The 25,466-nt window shown below is 41.1% G+C and overlaps 1 protein-coding gene across 3 annotated transcripts; it reads right to left on the bottom strand.

The window, feature by feature from the left end:
• Positions 1 to 1,343: 1,343 nt before the first annotated feature.
• Positions 1,344 to 12,164, bottom strand: LOC147640231 (protein DETOXIFICATION 16-like). 3 transcript variants are annotated; one of them, XM_086778288.1, is made up of 8 exons: positions 11,977 to 12,164; positions 3,108 to 3,652; positions 2,811 to 2,897; positions 2,650 to 2,706; positions 2,302 to 2,540; positions 2,058 to 2,176; positions 1,875 to 1,961; positions 1,344 to 1,638 (listed from the first exon to the last, which is right to left on the bottom strand). In XM_086778288.1, exons 1-8 carry the CDS (start codon positions 12,013 to 12,015, stop codon positions 1,570 to 1,572), a joined length of 1,242 nt encoding a protein of 413 aa, XP_086634414.1. In that variant the 5' UTR covers positions 12,016 to 12,164; the 3' UTR covers positions 1,344 to 1,569. The 3 variants fall into 3 exon arrangements, 2 of the variants coding, with proteins under 2 accessions (XP_086634414.1, XP_086634405.1); XM_086778279.1 differs by lacking the exon at positions 11,977 to 12,164 and adding an exon at positions 11,130 to 11,493; XR_015262625.1 differs by lacking the exons at positions 1,344 to 1,638; positions 11,977 to 12,164 and adding an exon at positions 11,130 to 11,494 and having other exon boundaries at positions 2,058 to 2,166.
• Positions 12,165 to 25,466: the final 13,302 nt, after the last annotated feature.

Raw genomic sequence — 25,466 nt, 5'->3', positions numbered from 1 at the left:
GGTTTGGTCTGCGATTGCACACCTCTTTAGTAGGATTAAGAGGGATGCTATCATTTCTTTTGGTTCTATCATTTGGTTGACACAGTCTGGGCCTCGGCTGAGATTCGAGGGGATTGACAGGAGCTTGGCCATTATGGTTAGGCAAGGAGTTGCTCGGCAATGTTGTCTTCAGGATTTGCCACTTTCACACTTTGTCCCTCCGGCACAGAGGTTAGACAGATCTTGGGAGATTATTGCTAGCATCTCAGCCTGGAATATCTGGAAGGCTAGATGCACTGAGGCCATTAAGGGTACTCCCGTTCTTGTTTCTCAGTGTCTTTGCAGGATTTGGAGTGATATTATTCACACCATTATGGCTACCTAGGCCAAAATCCAGGGATCTTCGAGGGCTGCGGAGAGGAAGCGCAGCCAGTTTATGAGAGAGTGGGACATTGGTATCTTTTTCACATCCTCTCATTCGGGACCCTATTGGCAGCACAGGGTTCCTGATTGGTTTAGATCTCCACCTTGCTTGGTGTGAAATCTCCATTTTGTAAAAAAATTTCATACTTAATAGAAGTCTCCTTTCTGGAAAACAAAAAAACATCGGACAGTACATGTGATCAGGAAATGATCCTATGTGTACAGTGAGATATGTTATGACCAGCTAAAGACAATACCCACCTCAGCCAAAACCGATCTGATGGTGGAGTGAATGTCGACTGAATGTCATGCCTCTGTGATGGGAGCGCGACATGTCGGCGGAGAGAGTGAGAGAGAGAGGAAGAAGAAGAAGAAGAAGATATATATTAATGTCTTGCAAAAGACCCAACGGGTCAAAAGGTGTACAATGTGTCCATGGAATCTCATCATGGAAAAAAAAAAAAGACAACATAAGGAAAAAAAACTAACACTAATCCCTGTAAATGTAGATATGTATGGATCATCATCATCATCCTCATCATGGAGGATCACCGTCATCATCGTGGATACAAAGTGGGTGTAGAGGATATGGGAGTGTGAGTGTGGAGAGGGAGCTATCCATCGATGGTAGGGGTCCATTAACGGGGGTGAGGAGAGAGAGAGAGAGAGAGAGAGAGAGAGAGAGAGAGAGAGCTTGCCAATACCAAAAAAGCTCGCCAGAAGAACACACACACTGATTTCTATACTATGTTGTGTGGTCCAACTTAAGAAGATGCAATCACTTTCAACTGGAAAACTGGGGAAACCAAAATAAAATTTTATAGTCATCCTCAAAGAGGATGAGGAAATGAAAGTACGCACATGATTGAACATCATCAGGTGTGATCTCAATCTAGAAATGCCTGATGAGATAAGATAATTTTTTATAAACCATGACAAACTTTTGTATAAACTGATGAGTTTATGCTCATTGTAAACTCCTTTCATTGCTGTTGCAAATTAAATGGAGGTAATTCTGCATAGACCTGCATTGCTCAAGCTTCTGATTCTTGCTTTGCATTTGTTGAAATTTGCACGTAATCACAAAGTCTGCTCCGAAAGAAAATTTTAGTGAAAATACCATCTGCTGGAGCTTTGGGTTCTGTAAAGGACTCCACTTTGTTCCAACTAATTCAACAGTAGAGGCTCTATTGCATCCTCAGACGGTGAGCTTACTCGGGCTGCTGCCTTGATGGCCTGCACATTTACATGTGGATGCATGAGAATGCTCGCCTTACACTTTTTTTTCATGGCTAAAAGGCCACATTGCTGTAGGGCTTTACAGACATAAACCCCACCCATGAGAAAGGGGAGATCTCACCAGCCCGTCTCTCATTGGTGCCATCTTCCCCACTGTCTGATGAGCGGGGGATCTGTCTGTGAAATGCCTCATAATGCTACTGACGAGTAGAAGGAAACAAGGAGTTGCCCACCTCTTTTTCCCAGTTGGTTGCCCAGGTAATAGCCACTAATGCTATCAACTGCACCACTGAACCACTGCTTATACCCATCCAGAGGCCCTGCCAAATCACAGGAAACAAATCGACTTCGCAACAAATTTATTCATGAAGGCATCTCACATTCCATAAAGAGTGTCAAGCATGAATCATGAATACCTTGGCCTTAATGTGGAAGATGAAGGCCAAAACAAAAGCCAATGGTAAGCCTACAACATAGTACGACACTAAATTGATGAAAGCACCAGCCCTCTGCCATCCACAGCCTCTGGCAATACCTAAAAAGCATAGTGTAAATATCACTCAAAGCATTGAGAATTGCTTGTCACAAATTACCTAGCAGAAGCACACTTCTAGAAAGGGCTGAGAGTTAAGGAAAGTCCCAAGAGATGACAATGGATACCTGAAAGAAGCCCCTGCATACTGTCGAAAATAGTGGAGGCAGCAAGTACCGGCATCATCTTGGATATGTACTTGATGACTTCCTCTTCGCTGCTGTATGCCCGTCCCAACACATTGCGCAGAGAAATAAAAGTGGTGGACACCACAATGGCCTCACAAGAAGCAATCCCCATGGCAACATAAACTGCCCGATACGCTGCGTCTGGGTGTCCGGCTCCAAGCTCATTTGCCACTCTTGTGCTGAGCAAACATTGAGCAATTACATCAATTCACTATACAAGATGGAAGAGATCATGGCCATGTAGCAAAGGGTTTAGCTCTGCAATCCATCCTTTACTTTACTGCTTACCTTGCCATCGCGCCAAGTCCTTGAGGAACCATAAAAGCAAATGCAGCAGTGTTAAAACTGCAGAAACAACGTCAAATAAGCACGTCTAATCAAGTAGATCTTGAAACGTACACTTCACTTCTGAATTCAATGGCTTCCAACTCATTTATGATTAATCTTACCAGATTGAAAGTACCGAGGTTTCCAGCTCTGGGTTTGGCAACAAACCTGAGAGAATCACAAGGGCTTCATACGACCACCACTCCAAACTGTTGTTCAAATGCAAGAACATAGATCAGCTCATTCATGTAAATTTTCTTGATGTGATGAATATCATGGTAAGCTCATTCATGTAAATTTTCTTGATGTGATGAATATCATGGTAAGCTCATTCATGTAAATTTTCTTGATGTGATGAATATCATGGTAAGCCCATGTCGGGAATTGTGATAGTTCAGTGTAGAGGTAATGATACATACCAGATCATTAGAGCAGAGGGTATTGCAAGCTTGAGGAAGCCCTTAAGATCATGAAATGCCTTCCAGGAAAAAGAGGTTCTCGTTTTCTCACAAGATGGTGCAAATCTCACATATATGGCAAGCAACATCACATTAATCCAGTTTGAGATGCTCGTGGCCAAGGCTGCCCCTCTGATTTCAAGGTTGGTCTTGTATACCATGACATAACAGATGGGTATGTGGCAGCAGAATGTGCATGCAAAACAAAGCATAAGAGGAATGACAATGCTCTGAGCCTGCAGAAATTTGATGAGAGGCTGTGCTGTTGCATACGCAAACAAGGTGGGAATCAACCAGAGTGTGTATTCGCCTGCTTCCTTTGAAATAGTTGCATCTTGTCCAAGAGCCAATAAGATGTGCTCCATATTGGCCCAAGCAAATGCTAGAGGTATGCCAGTAGCATTCAGCACAATCAATGCTCGCTGCAGATACAAACCAAGCAATCTGTATTGCTGTGCTCCATAAGCTTGTCCACATAACGTCTCCAGGGCAGAACCCATACCCAACTACATCAAGCATGCACTATCATCAACTTACTTTTTCCATATTAAGAAAACAAGGTGTGTAACCGGAAACTACTTCATATGCAAATGTCATCTAGCTTAAAACTGCTTTATATGCAAGTGTCATACATTTCCACTGCCTATTTGCATACTTTTTCCCACTTTGTCTTGCTCCTCGTGTTAAGACCATTGTCAAATAAGGTTAGCAATAAATTGATTTCTGAAAATGTCTTATGTGCATCAACATTGCTTGGATTATTTCTTGCGAATGATATATTAATAATTTCCAGTGGAGAGGAGACTGATCATCTTCATATGTGCACTTCAAATAATAAAAGGAATGTGTTTTCACATGTTTTTTTTTGCACTAACAAACTCACAACTACTGGAGTTTGGTTCATGTGCCCGGGGTAAGTGTTTATGCTTATATTTTGTTAGGCCTGGTCATATCAAAGGGTTAACCTTTTCAAGGCATGTGGATGGGCGCTATATAGCCTCTATACACATCTTCCATTGTGGGAGTTCTCCACAGTCACTGTGTGGTAGGTACCAACTCTTTCGCGCCCATCACTGGCCAATAATGAAAGTAGGTTTGGAGACATTATTTATACTGCTCCAAGTTTGTGGTATTGACTAATCATCAGTCAATCAAGTATGTGTGTGATGCAGATGATTTGAGAGGAAGGAAAGCTCGATGGGTTGAGTTAATGCAAGATTTTAATTTTGAGATTCGTTATCGAAAGGGGTCCATGAATAGTGTCGCAATGCGCTTAGTCGGATTAGAGAGGTGAATACTTTGCCGTTCACCGAGATTTCTACTGACTTATTTTAGTCATTGAGAGGGCTTTGCAAGACTGATAGTTATTTTGGTCCATATTGGCAAAAGATCCAGGACGGAAGCTTATTGATTGACCAAGACTCAATGACTGAGCAGTCTACCATTCAGGCTGCAGGAGGCCAGTGGATGATTCGGAATGGTTTACTATTCCGTAATGACAAAATTTGTGTATCACAGATCCCGGACATTAGGTCCAAGATTCTTAAGGAGTGTCACGACGCCCCTTCTACTGGACACCCTGGGGTACATAGGACATTAGCTTTAGTGCAACACACTTTTTATTGGCCAAAGATGAAAGAGTATATAGAAGATTATGTCCTCAAGTGTCAAGTTTGTCAAGCAAATAAAGCTAAACGCTTTAGACAGGCTGGGCTGTTGCATCCTTTGCAAATCCCGGGTGATAAATGGAAAAGTATTTCCATGGATTTTATTACCGGATTGCCAAGAACACGTCAAGGCCACGATTCTATTTGGGTTGTGGTGGATTGCTTGACAAAGATGGCTAGATTTTTATTGACACGGAAGACCATTACAGCTACGCAATTAGCAAGGCAGTTTATCGAGCAATTGTTTAGACTGTACGAATTACCGCAGGACATAGTCAGTGATAGGGACTCTAAGTTTTCAAGTGACTTTTGAAGGCTTGTTTTTGAGAAGTTGGAAACAACTTTGAATTTGAGTTCCTCAGATCATCCTCAATCTGATGGCCAGACTGAAAGAATGAATCAAATTTTGGAGAATATGCTTTGAGCATATGTCTCCAAAAGACATAGTTCATGGGAGATTATCTTCATATGTTAGAATTTGCATATAATAGTACTAAGCATACGAGTACATGTTTTAGTCCTTTTATACTTATGTATGGTTTTCAACCTAGACCACCTATTATAGTGGGATTTTCAGGACTTCAGCATGATGCAACACGTAATTTTCTGCAAGATATGCAAGAAATGTTACAAGTTGCGAAGGAATCTATTAGAAGTACCAAGACAGACAAACTTTATTCTAATAGACATCGTTCACCCACAGAGTTCTCTAAAAGAACGACGGTGTATTTGCCTGTTCCCAAAGATTCCGAGACCTTATGGACAGGTCAATCTCCAAAATTATCCCCTAGATACTGTGGACCATTTCGTATTACATGACGCATTGGTTCAGTCGCATATGAACTGGATTTGCCTTCTCATGTGAAAGTTCATCCCGTATTTCATGTCAGTAGACTTGAGAAAGTACTGGGTGAAACAGACCAATTGGTTATTCCTCAAGAAATCATAGATGTCGAGGACATGACATTTTTTCTACACGAACCGGAAAAGATCCTTGGATTTCGTGAAAGACGATTGCGTAATACACTTCTCACAGAATACAAGTTCAAGTGGAAGGATCGTGTTGAGGAGGACACTACATGGGAGACATTGACTACCCTTCAGAGGGATTACCCTGGGTTTTAACTTTTTAGTGAGCTCAGGAGTAAGCTCTTAGAGGAAGGAAAGTATGTCATGTGCACAATGTGTATCTACCGAATGCTACACGCACACAAGACTAGCTTCGAGGCTTGAGGGAGCTTGTAGCTAGGCAGGCTGATTGGCGAGCTGGGCTAGGGATAGACTAACGGACGGGCACCCAAGTATGGACGGGCGGGCGCCCAAGTGTGGACGCCCGATGACCAGTCAAGAGCCTATAAAAGGGTGGCCAAGGTTAGTCAATTACTTGCATTATGCAGCCAAGGCCGGCAGCAGTCTCGAGGCCTGCGAGGGTAGCTTCGTGGCGGTATGGGACGTCATGAGGTAGAGATTGGTCGGCACGTCCAACTAGTTAGCTCAGCTCATGGCTCGGTGGGGACAACCAAGACATGTGGGCTTGCCCACGGCTGTCAAGGTTGGGAGGGGAGTCAGGCCTGCACCCCCTTCACGTTGCTTGGTTTGTTTACAGGTTTCGAGTCTTGTACAAGGAGCGTTCTACGAGGTGATCCTATGGGGATTTGACACTCGACATTGTAACACGCGGATGCTCTGGGAATCTTCTTTCAGCCCTAAACACTCTTGAAAACCTTCTGATGCAAAACGCACCATCTGATGCAAAAACGCAGGTAGAGAGAGAGTAGAGAGAGAGTAGAGAGAGAGAGTGAGAAGTGCTGGAATTTCAGTATATACTATGTACAAAAAAGGTACAGATCTTTGCAGCCATGGGCTGCCTTCATAAAAAGGTTCCTAACCCTAAATTCTGTCCCCTATGGGACCTCCTATTGACTCACACCCCTAGTGGGTGGAATGACTCAAATGAGGAGCACCCTTGGCCTTTTATACTTGCTCTTGGACTTCTAGGACTGCTGGAAACTGGCCGACTGCTGGTCGGCCAGTTATAAATGAATTAAATGCCATTTATATCAGCCGACTGGTTATTCTTGTCTGGCCTTCATGCGCCTTGCTTCCTGGTTCAGCCGACACCTCCTTGGTGCTTCTCCAAGTCCAACCTGTCCACTACTGCATCTTGTGCTCCACAGTCTGACTCTATCTGGTTCCTAGTCTTTATCTGCTTGCCTCTTCTGGATCTAGCCCTAGAAATGTCCATGACATCTGTGATGCACATGACATCCCCCTCTGCTAAACTTGATGACGGGAATCCAACCTGCTCTTGGATGACTGTCATCATCCCAATCCTGTTCCGAAGTCCCTCTGTCATCATCCATCCCTGGCAAACTTTTTCTCTGAAAATCCGATCTGTTCTCCAAACCACTCTGTCTCTGATGAAGATCTATGCATCTGGTCTTCCTCTAGTCCACAATCCATTCCTGCCCTGACTCTGAACACCGTCTTGGTCTTCGTTCCTGGAACTGAGTCTGGCACTCTCACATCACCCTTGGAGGATCAACCTCCCTTGGGACCGTTCCCTTAGAACCCATCTGGCTCACGGAACTGCCATCCCCATCTGGCACTGTGGAACACCACCAACAAACCTCCTGGGAGTTCTTCCCGATCTGTGTTCCCGCCTTGGGCTTCGAATCCGTGTACTTTCCTGTACCTTGGACCTGTACACCATCATATGGGACTGAATCAGTGTTTAGCTTTGCTGAGCCTGATGCTCTGATACCAATGTAACACGCGGATGCTCTGGGAATCTTCTTTCAGCCCTAAACACTCTTGAAAACCTTCTGATGCAAAACGCACCATCTGATGCAAAAACGCAGGTAGAGAGAGAGTAGAGAGAGAGTAGAGAGAGAGAGTGAGAAGTGCTGGAATTTCAGTATATACTATGTACAAAAAAGGTACAGATCTTTGCAGCCATGGGCTGCCTTCATAAAAAGGTTCCTAACCCTAAATTCTGTCCCCTATGGGACCTCCTATTGACTCACACCCCTAGTGGGTGGAATGACTCAAATGAGGAGCACCCTTGGCCTTTTATACTTGCTCTTGGACTTCTAGGACTGCTGGAAACTGGCCGACTGCTGGTCGGCCAGTTATAAATGAATTAAATGCCATTTATATCAGCCGACTGGTTATTCTTGTCTGGCCTTCATGCGCCTTGCTTCCTGGTTCAGCCGACCAAGTGCTGGAATTTCAGTATATTCTATGGTACAAAAAGGGTACAGATCTTTGCAGCCATGGGCTGCCTTCATAAAAAGGTTCCTAACCCTAAATTCTGTCCCCTATGGGACCTCCTATTGACTCACACCCCTAGTGGGTGGAATGACTCAAATGAGGAGCACCCTTGGCCTTTTATACTTGCTCTTGGACTTCTAGGACTGCTGGAAACTGGCCGACTGCTGGTCGGCCAGTTATAAATGAATTAAATGCCATTTATATCAGCCGACTGGTTATTCTTGTCTGGCCTTCATGCGCCTTGCTTCCTGGTTCAGCCGACGCCTCCTTGGTGCTTCTCCAAGTCCAACCTGTCCACTACTGCATCTTGTGCTCCACAGTATGACTCTATCTGGTTCCTAGTCTTTATCTGCTTGCCTCTTCTGGATCTAGCCCTAGAAATGTCCATGACATCTGTGATGCACATGACAGACATCCACAAACAAATCCAGCCATTGTTCACATCACAAGACTCTTTCACATGAGTCCTGTATACAGAAGCTTTCTCCCATAATCAGGGCTGCCACAACCATCCATAGCCTCACCCTATGAACAGCATCACACCTTGACAAATCCAGTGCTTTTGCATCACAACAAAGACTCCCAACTTTGTCCCAAAAGAGAACTCGCATCACAACACAGCATACCATACAGTAGACACACCTGTACACCCTCTCTCTACCTTCCAAGGGTACTATCCATCTCAATCATGGATTCCCTGTCCCCTGTCCAATCAGTAGCAAGGCTATACCAAACATGTGTCCACTCATGTGACCGCCGCACTCATGTGACCGCTGCCTGCATGTGACCTATCTCTTGGAGAAACCCAAATACATGTTTCCACATGAAACAAAGACCTGCTTCAGCAAACATTGAGTGACCTGTTTCCCCATGAAACATCTGTCTAGCCCAGCATGAAACCCATGTCCTATTTCCATGTGAAAACATTCTCGGCACATACTCAAATGTAGTGCCAACACAACACACAAACAAAAGAGAGAGCTCTTACTGAATATGTCTAGCTGTATTTCTGCTCCACAACTATGTTACATAGGTATGCCCAAAACTACAAGTCCCTCTGTCCCTTCCAAGCAGAAAGAAAGCAATCTGCTCCATGGGTATGCACCCATGAGAGCTTGCGTCGCTCCCATGCCAAGAAACAGAACCAGATGACCTTGTACTTGCAGCCAAGCAAAACAGCCCATAAACAGTCTCAAAACATGCTCTGTTGCAAGAAGGACCAGCATACTTGTGCACCTCTGTCCAATAGCCAACTCGTCTTCTCCCTCCAAAAAGCAAAGAGAGAGGAAGGTTCAGCGCCTGTGTTTTCTATAGCACAGCAGCCGATCAGCCAACCTTCTCTCTCCAAAAAAGTAAGCCTGGTCTGCGCCTGTGTTCTCTGTAGCACAGCAGCCAGAGAAGCGCAGCCCATGCACTCTCCCAAAAAGCAAGAGTAGCGCTGCCCGCCAACAGTCCTTCCAGAAAAGCATGAGAGAGAGAGAGAGAGAGAGAGAGCCAAGACGCATGTGCAGTCCCACTGTTTTTCCACCAGTAGAGAGGCACATCCAGCCATCTGCTTTTTCAGTAAAAAGAAAGGCTCATCCAGCCATCTGCTTTTTCAGCAAAAAGAAAGGCGCATCCAGCCATCTGCTTTCTGCAGTCCAGCCAGCCAGCGTTTAAGTGCAGTCCAGCGCTCTGCGTTTTCACCCATAAAGAGGCACCTGCTGCAGCCCGCCAGTCCCTTTTCAGAAGAGCCATGGCCCCCAATAATAGCATATGGGCCACGTTATCTTTCATAAAGGGTATTATAATGTTTTTAAAGGTTTTAAAATCTTTTGTCCCCTCCCCCCACATGGGGTTGTGAAAAAAAATACCTTTTTAAAACCTTGAGTCCTTTTTGACTTCCAAACCGATGCCATTCACACTATCCACCATGTCCCCGTGCACACCTGCATACTTTCTAGAGAGAACACAGGGTCGTGACACAAAGCCCTTAGAGGATTTCCGCAAAGCCAAACCAAAAGCAAAAATAGATTTTTGGTAGGAGGATCTCTATAATAACTAGCATTGGAACTCCTCTAACTGATAGTAGGATTTTTCTTCTGTATGTTTTGTTTTCTTTTGGACCGTGGATTTAGCTAAAGACTTCCATGGTCTTAATGTTGTGTATTAGTAGGGCATTTTGGCCTTGGCCTTTTCATAGAACTCGCTTTCTCTCACACATGCAAGCTGCGATTAGTGAGTTGATTTTATTGCACATGCAAGACCCACGTAGTTTGAGGGTTTCTCTCTCTCTCTCTCTCTCTCTCTCTCTCTCTCTCTCTCTTCCCCCATATATACACAACACCCTTGTATCTCTCTGACTAGATATAGACACATGTCATTCTAATATATAGACATATGTTGCACACCACCCTGTCTCTCTCTCTACATAGTTACCCCCAGGACCCACCCTCTATCTCTCTCTCTCTCTGGGTGGCATGAGCAATCAGAGAAGTTTTGTCAGTAGTCCCGAGTCCCTCAGACAGGCGCAGCACCACCATCACTCGTGAGTTGTACATATTACAATTTTTTTAAGTGATGGTGTGACTGTCTACATGAACTAAGACAGAGAGGGTTAGGAATTAACAGAGTGCTGGCCATTTTTATGCCCTATTTGTATTAAGGAATAGAGACCCAACTTGAGGATTAGGGATACACGCAAGTAGATCCTGTAATGCATTGACCTATGGGAATGACAGGCTGGGAACAGAAGGAACGATGTATGGACAGTGAATTTTCCAGAATGAACAAGATGTACGAGCAAGAGGAGCTCGTGGGGAAGGTTCTCCTGGTATCTCTGCTACACAAGGGCAGCCCCAAAGCAGCCCTTGCCAAGCACTCAAGGCCCTGACAGTGGCTGGGCAAGCAGAAAAGGTCCAAAAGGGAGCCAAAAGAAGGCTTTTTTTCCCAATTTGTTCCTAGAGCAGGCCTACAGTCACTGATTATAGCTAGAAGCCAGGCTTTGGTCTGTTTCGCAAATGCGGTGGAAGTGAGATCCAATAAAAAGGGGTAACAGACATACCAGCAAACTGGAGCCAGTCACATTAGCTATTGAGGTGGCAATGGAGGTGCTCGAGAGGGCCAGTTCACTGAGGTGGCCCACAAACATGACCGACACGATCTGGATAGCGAACTGCAGAACGTTGATGAGGATCATGGGGCCTGCCAGCCAGCACTGTCTCCTCAGCTCCTGCTTCACTGTGGTGATTTCCACCGTGGCTGCCTCCTTTCTGCTTAAGAGAGGTGATGCTGCCATGGTGGTTTTTGTGGCGCTAAACTGAATTCAAGCCTTAACTCTCAATTAAACTCACACAAAGCATTTGGAGTTCTAGCACGCATAACACTCTCTATCTCTCTCTCTTTATACACACACAATAGATACATATACCATATAATTATCTCTGTCTCTCTCTCTCTCTCTCTCTCTCTCTCTCTCTTTCCCCCTCCCATACACAACCCTTGCTGTTACACTACATACATACACTCAAAAATAGGTTTTTCGTAGGAGGATCTGTCTTATAACTAGCATTGTAACTCCTGTAGCTGATTAGTAGGATTTTTTTTCTGTATGTTTTGTTTTCTTTTGGACCGTGGATTTAGCTAGAGGCCTCCATGGTCTCTAATGTTGTGCATTTTTATTTGGTCTAGGAGGGCATTTTGTCCTTGGCTTTTTCATAGAACTCTCTCTCTCTCTCTGTCACATGCAAGCATGCGTTTAGTGAGTTGATGTTACAGGACCCAGGTAGTTTGCGGGTCTCTCTCTCTCTCTCTCTCTCCCATATATACACTGTGCACAACAACTCTCTTTGACTGTGATTCTAATCACGTATATTACACAACAACCCTCTCTCTCTCTCTCTACAACTTACACCCGTGACGCGCCCTCTGTCTGTCTCTCTCGGTGGCATGTGCAATCAGAGAAGCTTTTGTCCGTAGTCCCGAGTCCCTCTGGACAGGCGCAGCATCACCTTGTATTACACATTTTCTAAGCGACGGCGCGACTGTCGACAAGACAACCACAAAACATGTACTGTTTCCATCGAAGAATACAAAAAAAGGGACACGGTAATAAGTATTAAAATTTATAGAAGAATACGAAAAAAGGGTCACGGTAATAAGTATTAAAATTTCTCCATTAATTTACGTGCTCGAAAAATACCCTAGTTTAGTGTAATTTCATATTCTACTTTTAAAAAATACCCTCAATTTTAAAGGTGTAGATTTTGAAGAAGCTATAGTTATCATCGGGCGGTAGCTCAATTCTTGAGGTGTTTGGTTAATATGCCCGAAGTTATGGGTTCAAACCCTGCTGGCTACCCCAAATGATGCTATCTTGTAATGTTGCCCACGGGTGTGTGTGGTGTTTGTGAAAGGGCATGCGGGACAATGAGAGGAGTCCTCTCATCAACTAGGAGTTGCACAATTCTTTTTTTAAAAAGAAAAAGTTATCATCGTCGATTTTAATTTCACTTACAACTAAGCCATTTTACCTTCTCTTTTTTAAAAGTGAGGATATTCCACCATTAGAGTAAAATAAGTTAATTTCAAGTCCCACAACCTCCTATCCTAGTTTTTTGACTGGTGTCTTTTGTAGGTGCACATATAAGATCCTCTCTCTCTCTCTCTCTCTCTCTCTCTCTCTCTCTCTCTCTCTCTCTCTCTCTCTCTTCTTAAATGAAAATAGCTACAATTAAGTATGTTTGTTTTACTAAATAAAAATAAAAATTTAGTTTACATTCACTCTCTCTCACATAAATCTACACGCATGTTTCCATTTTCTCCATTGTAATCCTTTTTTTTACAATGCTTAAAGAAAATGAAAGTATGCTTTAAATGAAAACCCTTCCCTCCTCTTATAAAGAAAATCTTTTTGGGCGTGTCGTCCCCTACTATATTTTTCAAAGCAACCTCGCAATGTTAGGGAAAGGGAAGCCTCAGCTTTATCCTTCAAGTGGCCGATAAGAAATTGAGCTAGTTGTTGTGACAAATGCAATAATAGTATAAAAATTTTAAACTATTGCTATTTTCATCAATATCTCAACTTGATGAAAAAATAAGAGGAAATGTGTGCATCCTAAAAATAAATTTAAATTACCATCCCACAAACTTCTCAAACTCAAAAAGAGAGTCAAAAGCATAGAGGACTAGGTAGGGCTCACACACTTTGTGTGCTTCCTAATAGTAAAGTTAAATTTCATCTGACAAACTTCTCAAAGTCAAAAAGTATGAATAGGGGCTGCAAAAAGGTCCCCTTCAAATATCATTATAATTTTGATAATAGAAGGAGTGGACCACGTGGGAGGTCCACCCAAAACCAAGATGGATCCGCATTGATCACATTTGTGTCTAGAAAGATGACTAATTTAACAAAGAAAATAAGCAGTCATTTATACTAGCTCTAATGGCTCCGCTAAAACAATAACTTGTAAGGTTTTATTGATTTATTAATGAATTTTCATTTTTTCACTCGTTATGGGCCCCTATTGGTCTTATAAATACTCCAACACATGGCTCAAGAAAAGGTACGTTCACTTGAACATCCCATTGCCTTTTTGCTTTCTTTCATGCTTAAACATAGAGATTTTTTGCTTAATTTTTTTGTTTTTTGTTGCGTTTAAGTGCATTAGATTGTTAGCAACTATTGTAAGAAGCAAATGTTTTTCCAAAAACCATGAAGAAACTCTTGAAATTCACTAATTACTCTTAATGGACCGGTTTTTTCCATTAGGGGGATGGTTAATGAATCTCAAGAGCCAAAAAATTTTGGAAAAATGTGTTATTTGTGTCCATTTTGATCATATAAGGTGTCAAAATTAATGTTTTGAGTGTTTTGAGAGCGCTTAGACATATCAAAACACCCAATTGCCTCATTATACTAAAAATGGTATAAACTAATCTTTGATTATTAAGTTAATGACACAATAAACTATGCTATTAACCGTAGGCTAAGGGCAGCGCGAGTTAATGACCGCAGCAGTAGCCGGATAGCCGCCTTGCCCCACAACTGCAAGTCAGTATCGCCAATAGCCGGATGGTAGCTAAAAGGTCATTATTACTCAGCGGCACCTCCTGCACGCCTCGCTGGCGCATCTTACCATCTAAAAGAAATCTTGGTACTGTCAGATGCAGTAAGCAAGCAGTATAAAAGGATGAGTCCTAAGCCTTGCAGAGGTTGGCGCCATTTTGTATCATTATATCTATTGGCAAGACTGTTGCCTTTTTGGGTTTTACCTTCATTGTACATGAGTCATCCTATTATGTTTCTAAGTTTTGATGTCTGTGTTCGGTTGTTAACTCCATTGAAATTAGCTCTATATCATTGTGTTCTTCCGATGTTAAGTGAATAGGTAGTCCAGTAACTGTTCAAGTAACCTATAGGCTATCTTTGTTGCTTGATTTAATGATGTGTTAATCTGGTGTATGCTGCGCGCAAAACCAATGCACTTTAGTAGGTTGCCGAGGAAATAAGCGGTCAATTTCCTTGCTAACACTTTGGCGACCACGATGCTTGTTGCTGCTTCCTGTTGCTATTATTTTGCCTGTTGTCTGATTGTCATTGTGTTTGAAGATCTCCCCCTTGTTTTCAAACCTCTCCCCCATGTCAGCACACCAATGATGCTACTTGGAGCGTAACCAAGCTCGACAAACCTTCTTTGCCAATCCTGATAACCACCCCACTGAATTAGAACTAGAAGAACCTGCCTCCCATTCGGAAGAAGAACCACTCACCCTTCATCCCCAAGAATCTGACCACCGTGAGCAATCCCCATCTCACTCAGAAGTAGAACCACCAAATTCCCCCACCCCACCCCAACCTCACCACCACCCCCACAGCCTCAATCTTTCACTTACCAAAACACCATGCAGCGACCAATTGTCACCCCGTAAAGTATCCTAAATTCTCCGGCAAGTCCTTAAATGATGCCGATGCCCACATCCTAATGTTTGACACAGCTTGGCGTGTTAATGCTCTTGGCTCAGTGGACCAGAATCTCAAGAAGGCTACTTTCGTTCTCACACTTCACAAAAGTGCCTTTCTCTCGGTAGCTCAATATGACTATGCCCATTTCCCCACCTATGATGCCATCCGAGATGCATTCCTTCAACGCTTCAGAGAGGACAAGACATATGTGCATGTCTTGGATAAGCTGTCCAGAATGACCTAGAAGAAAATGACAGTGGAAGATTATGCTGCAAAGTTCCGCAAACTTCTTCGTAGATTAGATGCAGCTAATTAGCCTCCTGCAAAAGAAATTCTAAATTCTTATTTCATGAAGGGCCTCAACAAGCAAATCAAATGCTCTGTAGTAAGCTGGAATGGACCTATCTACCATTACCATGGAAAAGCTGGTAGACTCAACTCTCAAAGCAGAGCAGGTATTAGTAGGTCCGGTCAAAAGTAAGAAGAAATCTAAAAACACAAAGAAGTCCAAACAATCCCCATTTAAATCTGCGGATGAGTAGAATGATTCCAATGATTCCACAGCCAGTGACCAATCGGAGGAGGAGGAGGAGGAGGAGGAAGAGGAGGAGCACAAGACCAGGTCCAAGAGCAAGAAGGCGAGGAAAATAGCCAAAGAATTAGCTGCAGCCATGGCTCAGTTGGCCACTGAAGGTGCAAAGCCTACTCCTACCATCCGATCAAATATCTGGTGTGCGAAGTGTCGCAATCTAGGACATGGAGCTGAAGATTGTGGCTTAAACGACCTTTGGTGTACCATTTGCCGAACTTCCACACATGCAACTGAAGCATGATGCTACAATGGCAGGAGAGCACCTTCGCAACAAGTGCTACAACCCCAGGTAGTAGCTACAGTCCAACCAGCCTAGCCAATGGCTGCATAATACCATGGAGCTGAAGATTGTGGCTTAAACGACCTTTGGTGTACCATTTGCTGAACTTCCACACATGCAACTGAAGCATGATGCTACAATGGCAGGAGAGCACCTTCGCAACAAGTGCTACAACCCCAGGTAGTAGTTACAATCCAACCAGCCTAGCCAATGGCCGCATAACACCAGTTCTGTAGACCGCAATTCTCCCAACGCGAAAATTTTTTGCCCAGAGATGCGATTGGTTCCCCAAGGCCCATCCTTACATGCTGATGACCCCAAGATGGTCAGGGTCAATGCAAAGCTGGACAATGAGTTCCATGAAAAAATCCGAGAGCTATTCACTTCCTTCAAAGATGTCTTTGCATGGAGCTAAACCGACATGAAAGGGATTGATCCTAGCTTCTATCAGCACACCAGATCAACCCTAAAGAAGATGCCATCCCTATTCGGCAACAAAGATACTAGATGAACCCAAACTATGCCAAGAGGGTAAAAGAAGAAATAGATAAACTCCTTCAAGTTGGGTTCATATACCCAATGGATCGAGCCACATGGCTATCAGTGATCGTGATCGTCCACAAGAAAAATCAGATGTTAAGGGTCCGTGTAGATTACCGGAAGCTAAATGCTACTACCATTTCAGATCCTGTTCCCTTGCCATTCATAGATTCTTTGCTTAATGCAGTGGCAAGCCAAGAGATGAACTCATTCCTAGATGGGTTCAGTGGATACAACCAAGTTCAAATGGCCCTAGAAGATCGGTAGAAGACCGCCTTCATCATAGAATGGGGAGCCTTTGCATCAAATGTCATGACCTTTGGTTTGAAGAATGCTCCTGCTACGTTTCAACTCATGGTTCAGGAAATCTTTACTGATTTTCTCACCTCCTTTATGAGGGTATTCATTGATGACTTCAGTGTTTTTGGTAAAATTTCTCAGCATCTGATGCATCTACAGCTCTATCTTGCCGAATGCAAACTTTCCAGATTAAGCATAAATCTAGCAAAATGTGCTTTTGTTATCCAGAGCGGAATGCTATTAGGCCAGATCATTTCTAAACAAGGAATAGCAGTCGACCCAGATAAGGTCGAGGTGATCCGCAAAGCCCCAACTCTAACAAATGACAAAGAATTGAGAAGGTTTCTAGGACAAGTAAGATGGCATAGCAAAATGCTCAGATACCTCACCCATGTAGCAGTCTCTTTGAATCAACAGATGGTCCATTTAAAAAAAACTCTCACAAAACAGTCAAGGCAGGTTTCTTTTAATTGGACACCAAAATGTGACATTGGATTTTGACACCTCAAGCTTATGCTATCTAGTGCACCCATTATCCAGGCCCCAAACTGGAAACTGCCATTTCATGTCTTTGTTGACGCCTCTGATGTAGCAATTGGCAGTATACTCATGCAAGAAGCAGAGAAGAAATGATTCTGACCTGTCTACTATGCCAGTCGAAGGCTCTCTGATGCTGAGCGGAACTATCCCACCACACATAGGGAAGCCCTGGGTATGATCTACTCAGTTACAAAGTTCACGCACTACTTGATGGGTAATAAATTTAACTTCCATGTCGATCACTCTACCTTATTGTACTTGGTAGATAAGCAGAGTATAGCAGGAAAATTGGCTAGATGGATACTAATACTCTAAGAATTTGACTTCACAATAGTCCACACATCACGTGCCAATCATACAGTGGTAGACTATCTTTCCTACCTGGAGTCCGGAGAAGCCCCAACTGGAGTAGCAGATGACTTGCTGGATGCCGGGCTATTCCCAACTGGAGTAGCAGATGACTTGCTGGATGCCGGGCTATTCACAATTGATGCAATCATCCTAATTCCCCAGACATGGTATGATGAAATGCTAACATTCATGGCCCCAAGTGTGATGGAAAATGATTTGTCCAGGGATCAGTGAAAGCGAATCGCTCTCCGCAACAGGTAATTGCAAATCATAGCTGGTCAACTATACAAGAAAGGGATTGACCAAGTACTCCAAAGATGCATACCACCACATGAGCAGGAAGCTATGCTCAGAGAAGAGCATAAAGGGATTAGTGGAGGACACTTCATCGGAGACATCACTGGAAGGAAAATCCTCCACTCAGGACTCTGGTGGCCCACAGTACTTGGTGATGCCTACAAAGCTGAGCCAAACATTGTGACGTCTGTCAACGTCTCGACCAACCAATAGATAGGGACAGAATGCCACATAATCTAGTACTCCCATTAGAACCATTCCAGAAATGGGGCCTCAACTTTGTTGGGCCATTCAAGCCTCCAGCTTGTTTTACCGGTCACAAGTATATATCCTAGTAGCCACAGATTACAGCACTAAGTGGGTAGAAGCTTGTGCTCTCCGGGATAACACTGCACAATCAACTGCCAAATTTCTCTATGAGATATAGTTCCAACAATATTTCCATCTTTTCTCATTGCTCCGCATCCTTTCACATTAGACCCCATCTTTTCTCATCTTACCCCCACAATTTTATTTTTTTCATAGATCCCTATCACATCACATCATTCCCACATCAAATCACATCCAATCACATCATCCATACATCAATCCACACGTCAATCCACATCATCCAAACATCCATCCACATAAATTTATATCATCCACTCATCAATCCAAACATCCATCCACCTAAATTTATATCATCCACTCATCAATCCACATCATCCATACATCAATCCACATAATTCATACATCCATCCACATCAATCCACACGTCAATCCACATCATCCAAACATCCATCCACATTAATTTATATCATCCACTCATCACTCCACATCATCCACATCAATCCACATCATCCAAACATCCATCCACATAAATTTATATCATCCACTCATCAATCCACATCATCCATACATCAATCCACATAATTTATACATCCATCCACATCAATCCACACGTCAATCCACATCATCCAAACATCCATCCACATTAATTTATATCATCCACTCATCACTCCACATCATCCACATTAATCTACATCATCCATACATCAATCCACACATCAATCCACATCATCCAAACATCCATCCACATTAATCCACATCAATTTATATCATCCACTCATCAATCCACATCATCCACATCAATCTACATCATCCATACATCAATCCACACATCATTCATTCACATCCCGATTCACATGCTTACATCCTGATTCACATGCTATCACATTCATTCACTTCCTTAGCATTCATTCACATCCCTTATCATTCATATCTATCCAATTTACATCGCATCTCATCGCCTCAATTCTCATTCATATCCATCACATTTACATCCACATGTATTCTCCCACATACATCCACATCCATACTTATCACATACACATCTACATCTATCCTTTCACATACATCCACATCTCCACATCTATCCTTTCACATACATCCACATCCATTCTTTCACATACATCCACTTCTATTCTTCACATACATCCACATCCACCTTTCACATACACACATCCACATCCATTCTTTCACATACATCCACTTCTACTCTTCACATACATCCACATCCATCCTTTCACATACACACATCCACATCCATTCTATTACATACATCCACTTCTATTCTTCACATACATCCACATCCATCCATCCATTCATTCACATTTATCTGATTCACATCACATCTATTTTCCTCTCATCCTCATCACATCTATTCTCATCACATCCATTCTCTATTCATTCCCATCTATTTGATTCGCATCCCATCTCATCACACCTATTTACCTCTCATTCTTATCACTTCTATTCCCATCACATCCATTCTCTATTCATTCTCATCTATCTGATTCATATCACATATCATCACATCTATTTACGTCTCATTGTCATTACTTCTATTCTCATCACATCCATTTATAGAATGTGATGAGAATTCTTATTTTTGATATGAAGATTCTTTACACATCTATTTATGCATAAGAACAACTTCAATGGGAAATAACACTTTTATAAAAATCTGTTTATGCATCTAACTATGCATAAATTCAATTTTAAGGAGAATAACACTTTTGAAATAAAAATAAATCTTTTATGCATCTTTCTATGCATAAATTCAATTTTAATGAGAATAACTCTTTTGAAATAAAAATAAATTTCTTTATGCATCTTTCTATGCATAAATCAAAATTGATGAGAATAACTCTTTTGAAATAAAAATAAATTTCTTTATGCCTCTTTCTATGCATAAAAACAAAATTGATGAGAATAACTCTCTTGAAATAAAAATAAATTCTTTATGCATCTTTCTATGCATAAAATCAAAATTGATGAGAATAACTCTCTTGAAATAAAAATAAATTCTTTATGCATCTTTCTATGCAAAAATCAAAATTGATGAGAATAACTCTCTTGAAATAAAAATAAATTCTTTATGCATCTTTCTATGCAAAAATCAAAATTGATGAGAATAACTCTCTTGAAATAAAAATAAATTCTTTATGCATCTTTCTATGCATAAATCAAAATTGATGAGAATAACTCTCTTGAAATAAAAATAAATTCTTTATGCATCTTTCTATGCATAAATCAAAATTGATGAGAATAACTCTTTTGAAATAAAAATAATTTCTTTATTCATCTTTCTATGCATAAATCAAAATTGATGAGAATAAGTCTTTTGAAATAAAAATAAATTCTTTATGCATCTTTCTATGCATAAAATCAAAATTGATGAGAATAACTCCTTTGAAATAAAAATAAATTTCTTTATGCCTCTTTCTATGCATAAAATCAAAATTATTGAAAGTAACGCTTTTATAATAATAATAAAATTCAATATACATCTTTCTATGCATAGAATTTAATTTTAATAGAAATAACACTTATAATAAAAATATTTCTATTATGCATTTTTCTATGCATAGAATGAAAATAACACTTTTAGAATACACAAATGATGGGGATTACTCTTTTTGAATAATAAAAGCTAAAACTCATTTCACAAAATTTAAGAAAATTTTGCCATAACCTCCTTTGTATGGCTGACCATTTTTCAAATTTTCCTATTCTTAAGTTACTTAAAAATTATCCCCAAATGGTTTAAAGCATTCTAAAGTAATCAAATTCCACTTTTAAAAGAGAAACCATATGAAAAGTTTAATTTCAACAATTAGATTACTTATCTAGGATAAAGAAAGGCTGAATTTAATAAGAAGAGAGGGGGAAAGCCTTTCCAGCAAGGCATAGCATCATTTTGCATTTTAAAACAAAACAAAAATTAGAAAACCATTAAAAAGGAATAAGAAAAAGTAGGATTTCTAACTTACATGAATTTCTGGGAGCTTTCCTTTGGCTTGATGGTTTGAGGGATCTACTCTTGTTTGCAACAAGAGTGGCCACCAGTTCTAGAAGAGGGAATGGTCAAAAACTAATGAATTATTAATAAATTCGCAGTTTTTAACTCTCGGGAGAAGTAGAGTAACAGTGCATAAAACACTATTAACCATTTACAAAGGGGGAGGCTTCATTTATAGGAAAAAGTGAGCCTCTAACCAAGCAAACTGATTCTAGAATTTTCCAGATCAGTTTGGTCAATTTTTGACCATTTTTAGGTCAGTTTAGCTTACTTTTTGGATCTAGTTGAAGCAGGAGAGAGGAGAGATAAAAATATCTACTGAGGTGTGAAAAATGCATCATTTCTCTAAATATCTCTTCTTTTTCAACTAATATCCTTGTCCTTAGTCAACTCTTCATCTTATGTGATTATTTACTCATTTTTGGGAGATTTTCTTCATTTCTTCAATTTATCTCCTCCCTACATTTGGATTAATCTAATTGGCCCCTCAGAATCTTAATCTAAGATTTTTCAAAAATCTAGACCCTTAGGATAAGGCCTTTTGAACAGATTATAATTGATTTCTAATGGACCTTCTGAAAATCTTTTTGAACTTCTGTTTCGGGGGAATTCATTTTAATAAGAAGAGATATTTTTCCATCCAAAAATATCTAAAAATTGAATAATATCTCTCTAGAATATTTTCTCTCTCTAGGCCAAAACAGGGTAAAACAGGATCTTTCTTTTATTTCAGAGAGGGGAATAATTTTAAGTTCAGAAGGGGATGTTCTTACACTTGCACACCTCAAAAGCCAGAGGGAGGAATCTTACAAATATCTTCTAATTATAAGATCAGAAGGGGAGGTTCTTACACCTGCACACCTCAAAAGCTGGAGGAAGGAATCTTACAAAGTACATCTACCAAGTACTTCATTTTGTCATCCTGCATAGACAATAGTACTTTACCAACATGTGCAATGGGATGCGTAGTATCATCACCTATTTCTGCATAACCTATTTTTTCCATTTTCTCCATGTCTCGTAACCACTCACCATGATTGGTCATGTGGTTAGAGGCGCCAAAATCCACATACCATATCTCTTGAGATCCTGACACATCTTCTGTTGTGGAACTGAGCATGTGATGCATTAGAAACAGCTGCTCACTTCTATCATCACCATTGTGTTTAATAGATGATACATAGTTGTCTTGTTGCAACTTTGCACTTTTAATGTCATTTTGCTTTTTATAACAGTTCTTTGCACATGTGCCCTGGTTTGCCACAATAATAGCACACTATGCAATTTGCACTCTTATTTCTTTGCCAATCCCCTTGCCCTCTTTGGCTTCCCTCGCCTCTAGACTAGCCTTTTCTACCTTTGAATGATTACTACTGGTGGCAAATCATTGGACTGTTGTTGTCCAGATTTCTGGTTTCCTTGTCAGCCACACCACCTTGGCCTCACCCATAAACCTCTACCTGAATGAGAGTAGAAGGCCTATTCTGATGTGTTCTTACTTTGTGAAGAAGAGTCCTCAACTAGATACTTTTCTTCTATTATGAGCATAGACACCAAGTCCCAAAAGTTGGGAATTTTCTCTTTAACTGCTATGGAGGTCTTAAATGGCTTGTACTCTTTGCTAAGCCCATTCAAGCAATACTCACCAAATCATCATCTTCCACCAATACATTGATAGACCCAACGGATTCAAAAATGTCCTTAAAGCATACTCATTGATAGGCATGCTTTTCTTTTCCACTATATGCAGCTCTTGTTTTAGCTACAGTTTCCTTGCCTTTGTATTAGTTTGGAACATCTACACTAGGTTTTGCCATACAACCAGTGTTGGCTTCCTGTATGTGTCCTATCATTGTGTCTTTGTGACACCGATCGAAAACCAATACATGACTTTCCTTGAACCTTGATTCCAATCTTTGAATGCCTTTATATCTATTGGAGTGGTACTCCTCATTGTCTCCTTTGAAATAGTCCCAAAATCCTTTATCCACATCAGGAAATTAGTCATTCTAAACTTCCAAGCATGGAAGTTGTTCTTATCCAGCTTCTCACTAACAATCTAGTTGAATTCGTTAGACATATTAGCCTATAGCAATCAGAAACTTACAAGAAAACAATTTCTGTATGGAACCTAGAACATAGCAGTATGTTCTAACTGTGCACAGTGCTACTTTAGCACAACCTGTATGTCACTAGATTTGACCACAGTACATGTACATACAACCGATATCAAACAATACATGTGCAAACACTGTCTGCACTCCCGAAATGCACTAATGCACAATAACTAGATTTTGACCAAAGACATTTCTCTACCAAAACTTTCCGAAATTGCTGTGAAAATACCTTGTAGTGATCCAACAGAGACCAAAATGCTCCTGAAATGCAAATCTACTTGCAAATCGTCAGTACAAAGTACTATGTACCACACACGCACCTCCAAGCCTATGAAGATAGCTCCTAAATTGGAGATGTGTAGCTCTTGGAGCTACCGAGGGGGTGTTGTACCTACACCAAGAATGGAAAGAGATGATGATGATCTTACCCATGTACCGCTTGCTTACTTGCTTGCATCTTCTTGCCTCTTGCTTGCCTCCTTAGCTCTCAGATAAACTAGAGATTTGATACCATAAAGAGAATGCAGGGGAGAGGGAGAGCTTGAGTTCCCATTAAGCACACACACAAGAGAGTGCAAGACACAAGAGAGAGAGAGAGATAGAGATGGATGGCTAGATTTTCTTCTATCTTCTTCTCTTCTCTACAACCATATAACTAAAAAATAAGAGTACATACATAAAGGGAAAGTAATCTCCTACAATAACATACAAATGGTTAGTCCATAGTGTGATCCTGATGACTATATGAGCTGGCGCTATAACTATGCCATAACTCTAGTACTCCAAAGTGGTTTTCAAATAGCCTGTCATTCACTAGTGGTATATCAACCATAATCTCACCAATCATGCCAATGGAATAAGTGCAGAAGCTGTCACCCAAATGGGTCATCAATGTCCGCTCAGAGCACTAGTTGAGCTTGATATCTCAACATATAAGGTCAAGCATAACTCCGATAAATCAATGAGCAAGTATAAGGCAATATTAATGAATAAGGCAAGATTGGTGGTCACCAAAGATTATACATTCACTTTATGTTAAAAAGAAAGATAGAGGAATCATGTTGTTGCTAGTCATTTATGTGGATGACTTGATAATCACTCGTGTGAGTGACAAATGATGTTAACATACATGATGTCAGCAGACTTTTGAAGAAAAAGTTAGAGATGAAGGATTTGGATAAGTTGTGGTATTTCTTGGACATAGAGGTGGTGAGATCACCTCATGGCATTTTTTTATTACAAAGGTAGTATGGCTTGGATATGATGTCTATTGAAATAGGTTGTAAGCCTATTTGAGTGTGCCAATAGAGTAGAACACAAAGCTTTCCATGGATACATGTGAGGTTTTGGAGTACCCCACTAAGTACATGCGTTAGTGGTGGGCAACTTAATCTACATGACCATTACTAGGCTAAAATTGAGCTATGTTGTTGGACTTGTGAGTCAGTTTATGTAGGCCCCAAGAAGCCACACTTGGATATGGCTAGATGGATTCTTAGGTACATAAAGTCCACAATTGATTATGGGCTTGTGAGTCAGTTTTATGTAGGCCCCATGAAGCCCTACTTGGATATGGCTAGATGGATTCTTAGGTACAAAAAGTCCATAATTGATTCTAGACTTGTGAGTCAATTTATACAGGCCCTAGGAAGCACATCCATATCCACATCCACATCCACATCCACATTCACATCCATACATCCACATCTACATGCTTACCTCCATTTTCACATCCTCATTTATACATCCACATCCCATATCCACATTCATACATACACATCCATACATCCACATCTACATCCACATACATACATACATCCACATCCACATTCCACATTCACATCTATACATCTACATCTACATTCACATTCACATACATCCACATCCACATTCCCATACATCCACATCTATACATCCACATTCCACATTCACATCTACATTCACATTCACATACATCCACATCTACATTCACATTCACATTCACATACATTGTATGAATGTGGATATGGGATGTGGATGTATAAATGAGGATGTGAAAATGGAGATAAGCATGTAGATGTGGATGTATGGATGTGAA

Source organism: Cibotium barometz, chromosome 3 (assembly GCF_041138505.1).
Source record: "Cibotium barometz isolate CiBa-2024 chromosome 3, ASM4113850v1, whole genome shotgun sequence".
NCBI lineage: Eukaryota > Viridiplantae > Streptophyta > Polypodiopsida > Cyatheales > Cibotiaceae > Cibotium > Cibotium barometz.
This window is presented reverse-complemented; position numbering and strand designations above follow the sequence as displayed.

Bases quoted from the DNA above. Each gene is read 5' to 3' on its own strand.
- LOC147640231 (XM_086778279.1), bottom strand. From the start codon at position 11,363: ATGGCAGCATCACCTCTCTTAAGCAGAAAGGAGGCAGCCACGGTGGAA. The intron at 2,177-2,301 runs GTATCCATTGTC...TATGCTTTTTAG, and splicing joins TATGCAGGGGCTTCTTTCAG to GTATTGCCAGAGGCTGTGGA. The intron at 1,639-1,874 runs GTGGGCAACTCC...GTAAATGTGCAG, and splicing joins CAACCAACTGGGAAAAAGAG to GCCATCAAGGCAGCAGCCCG.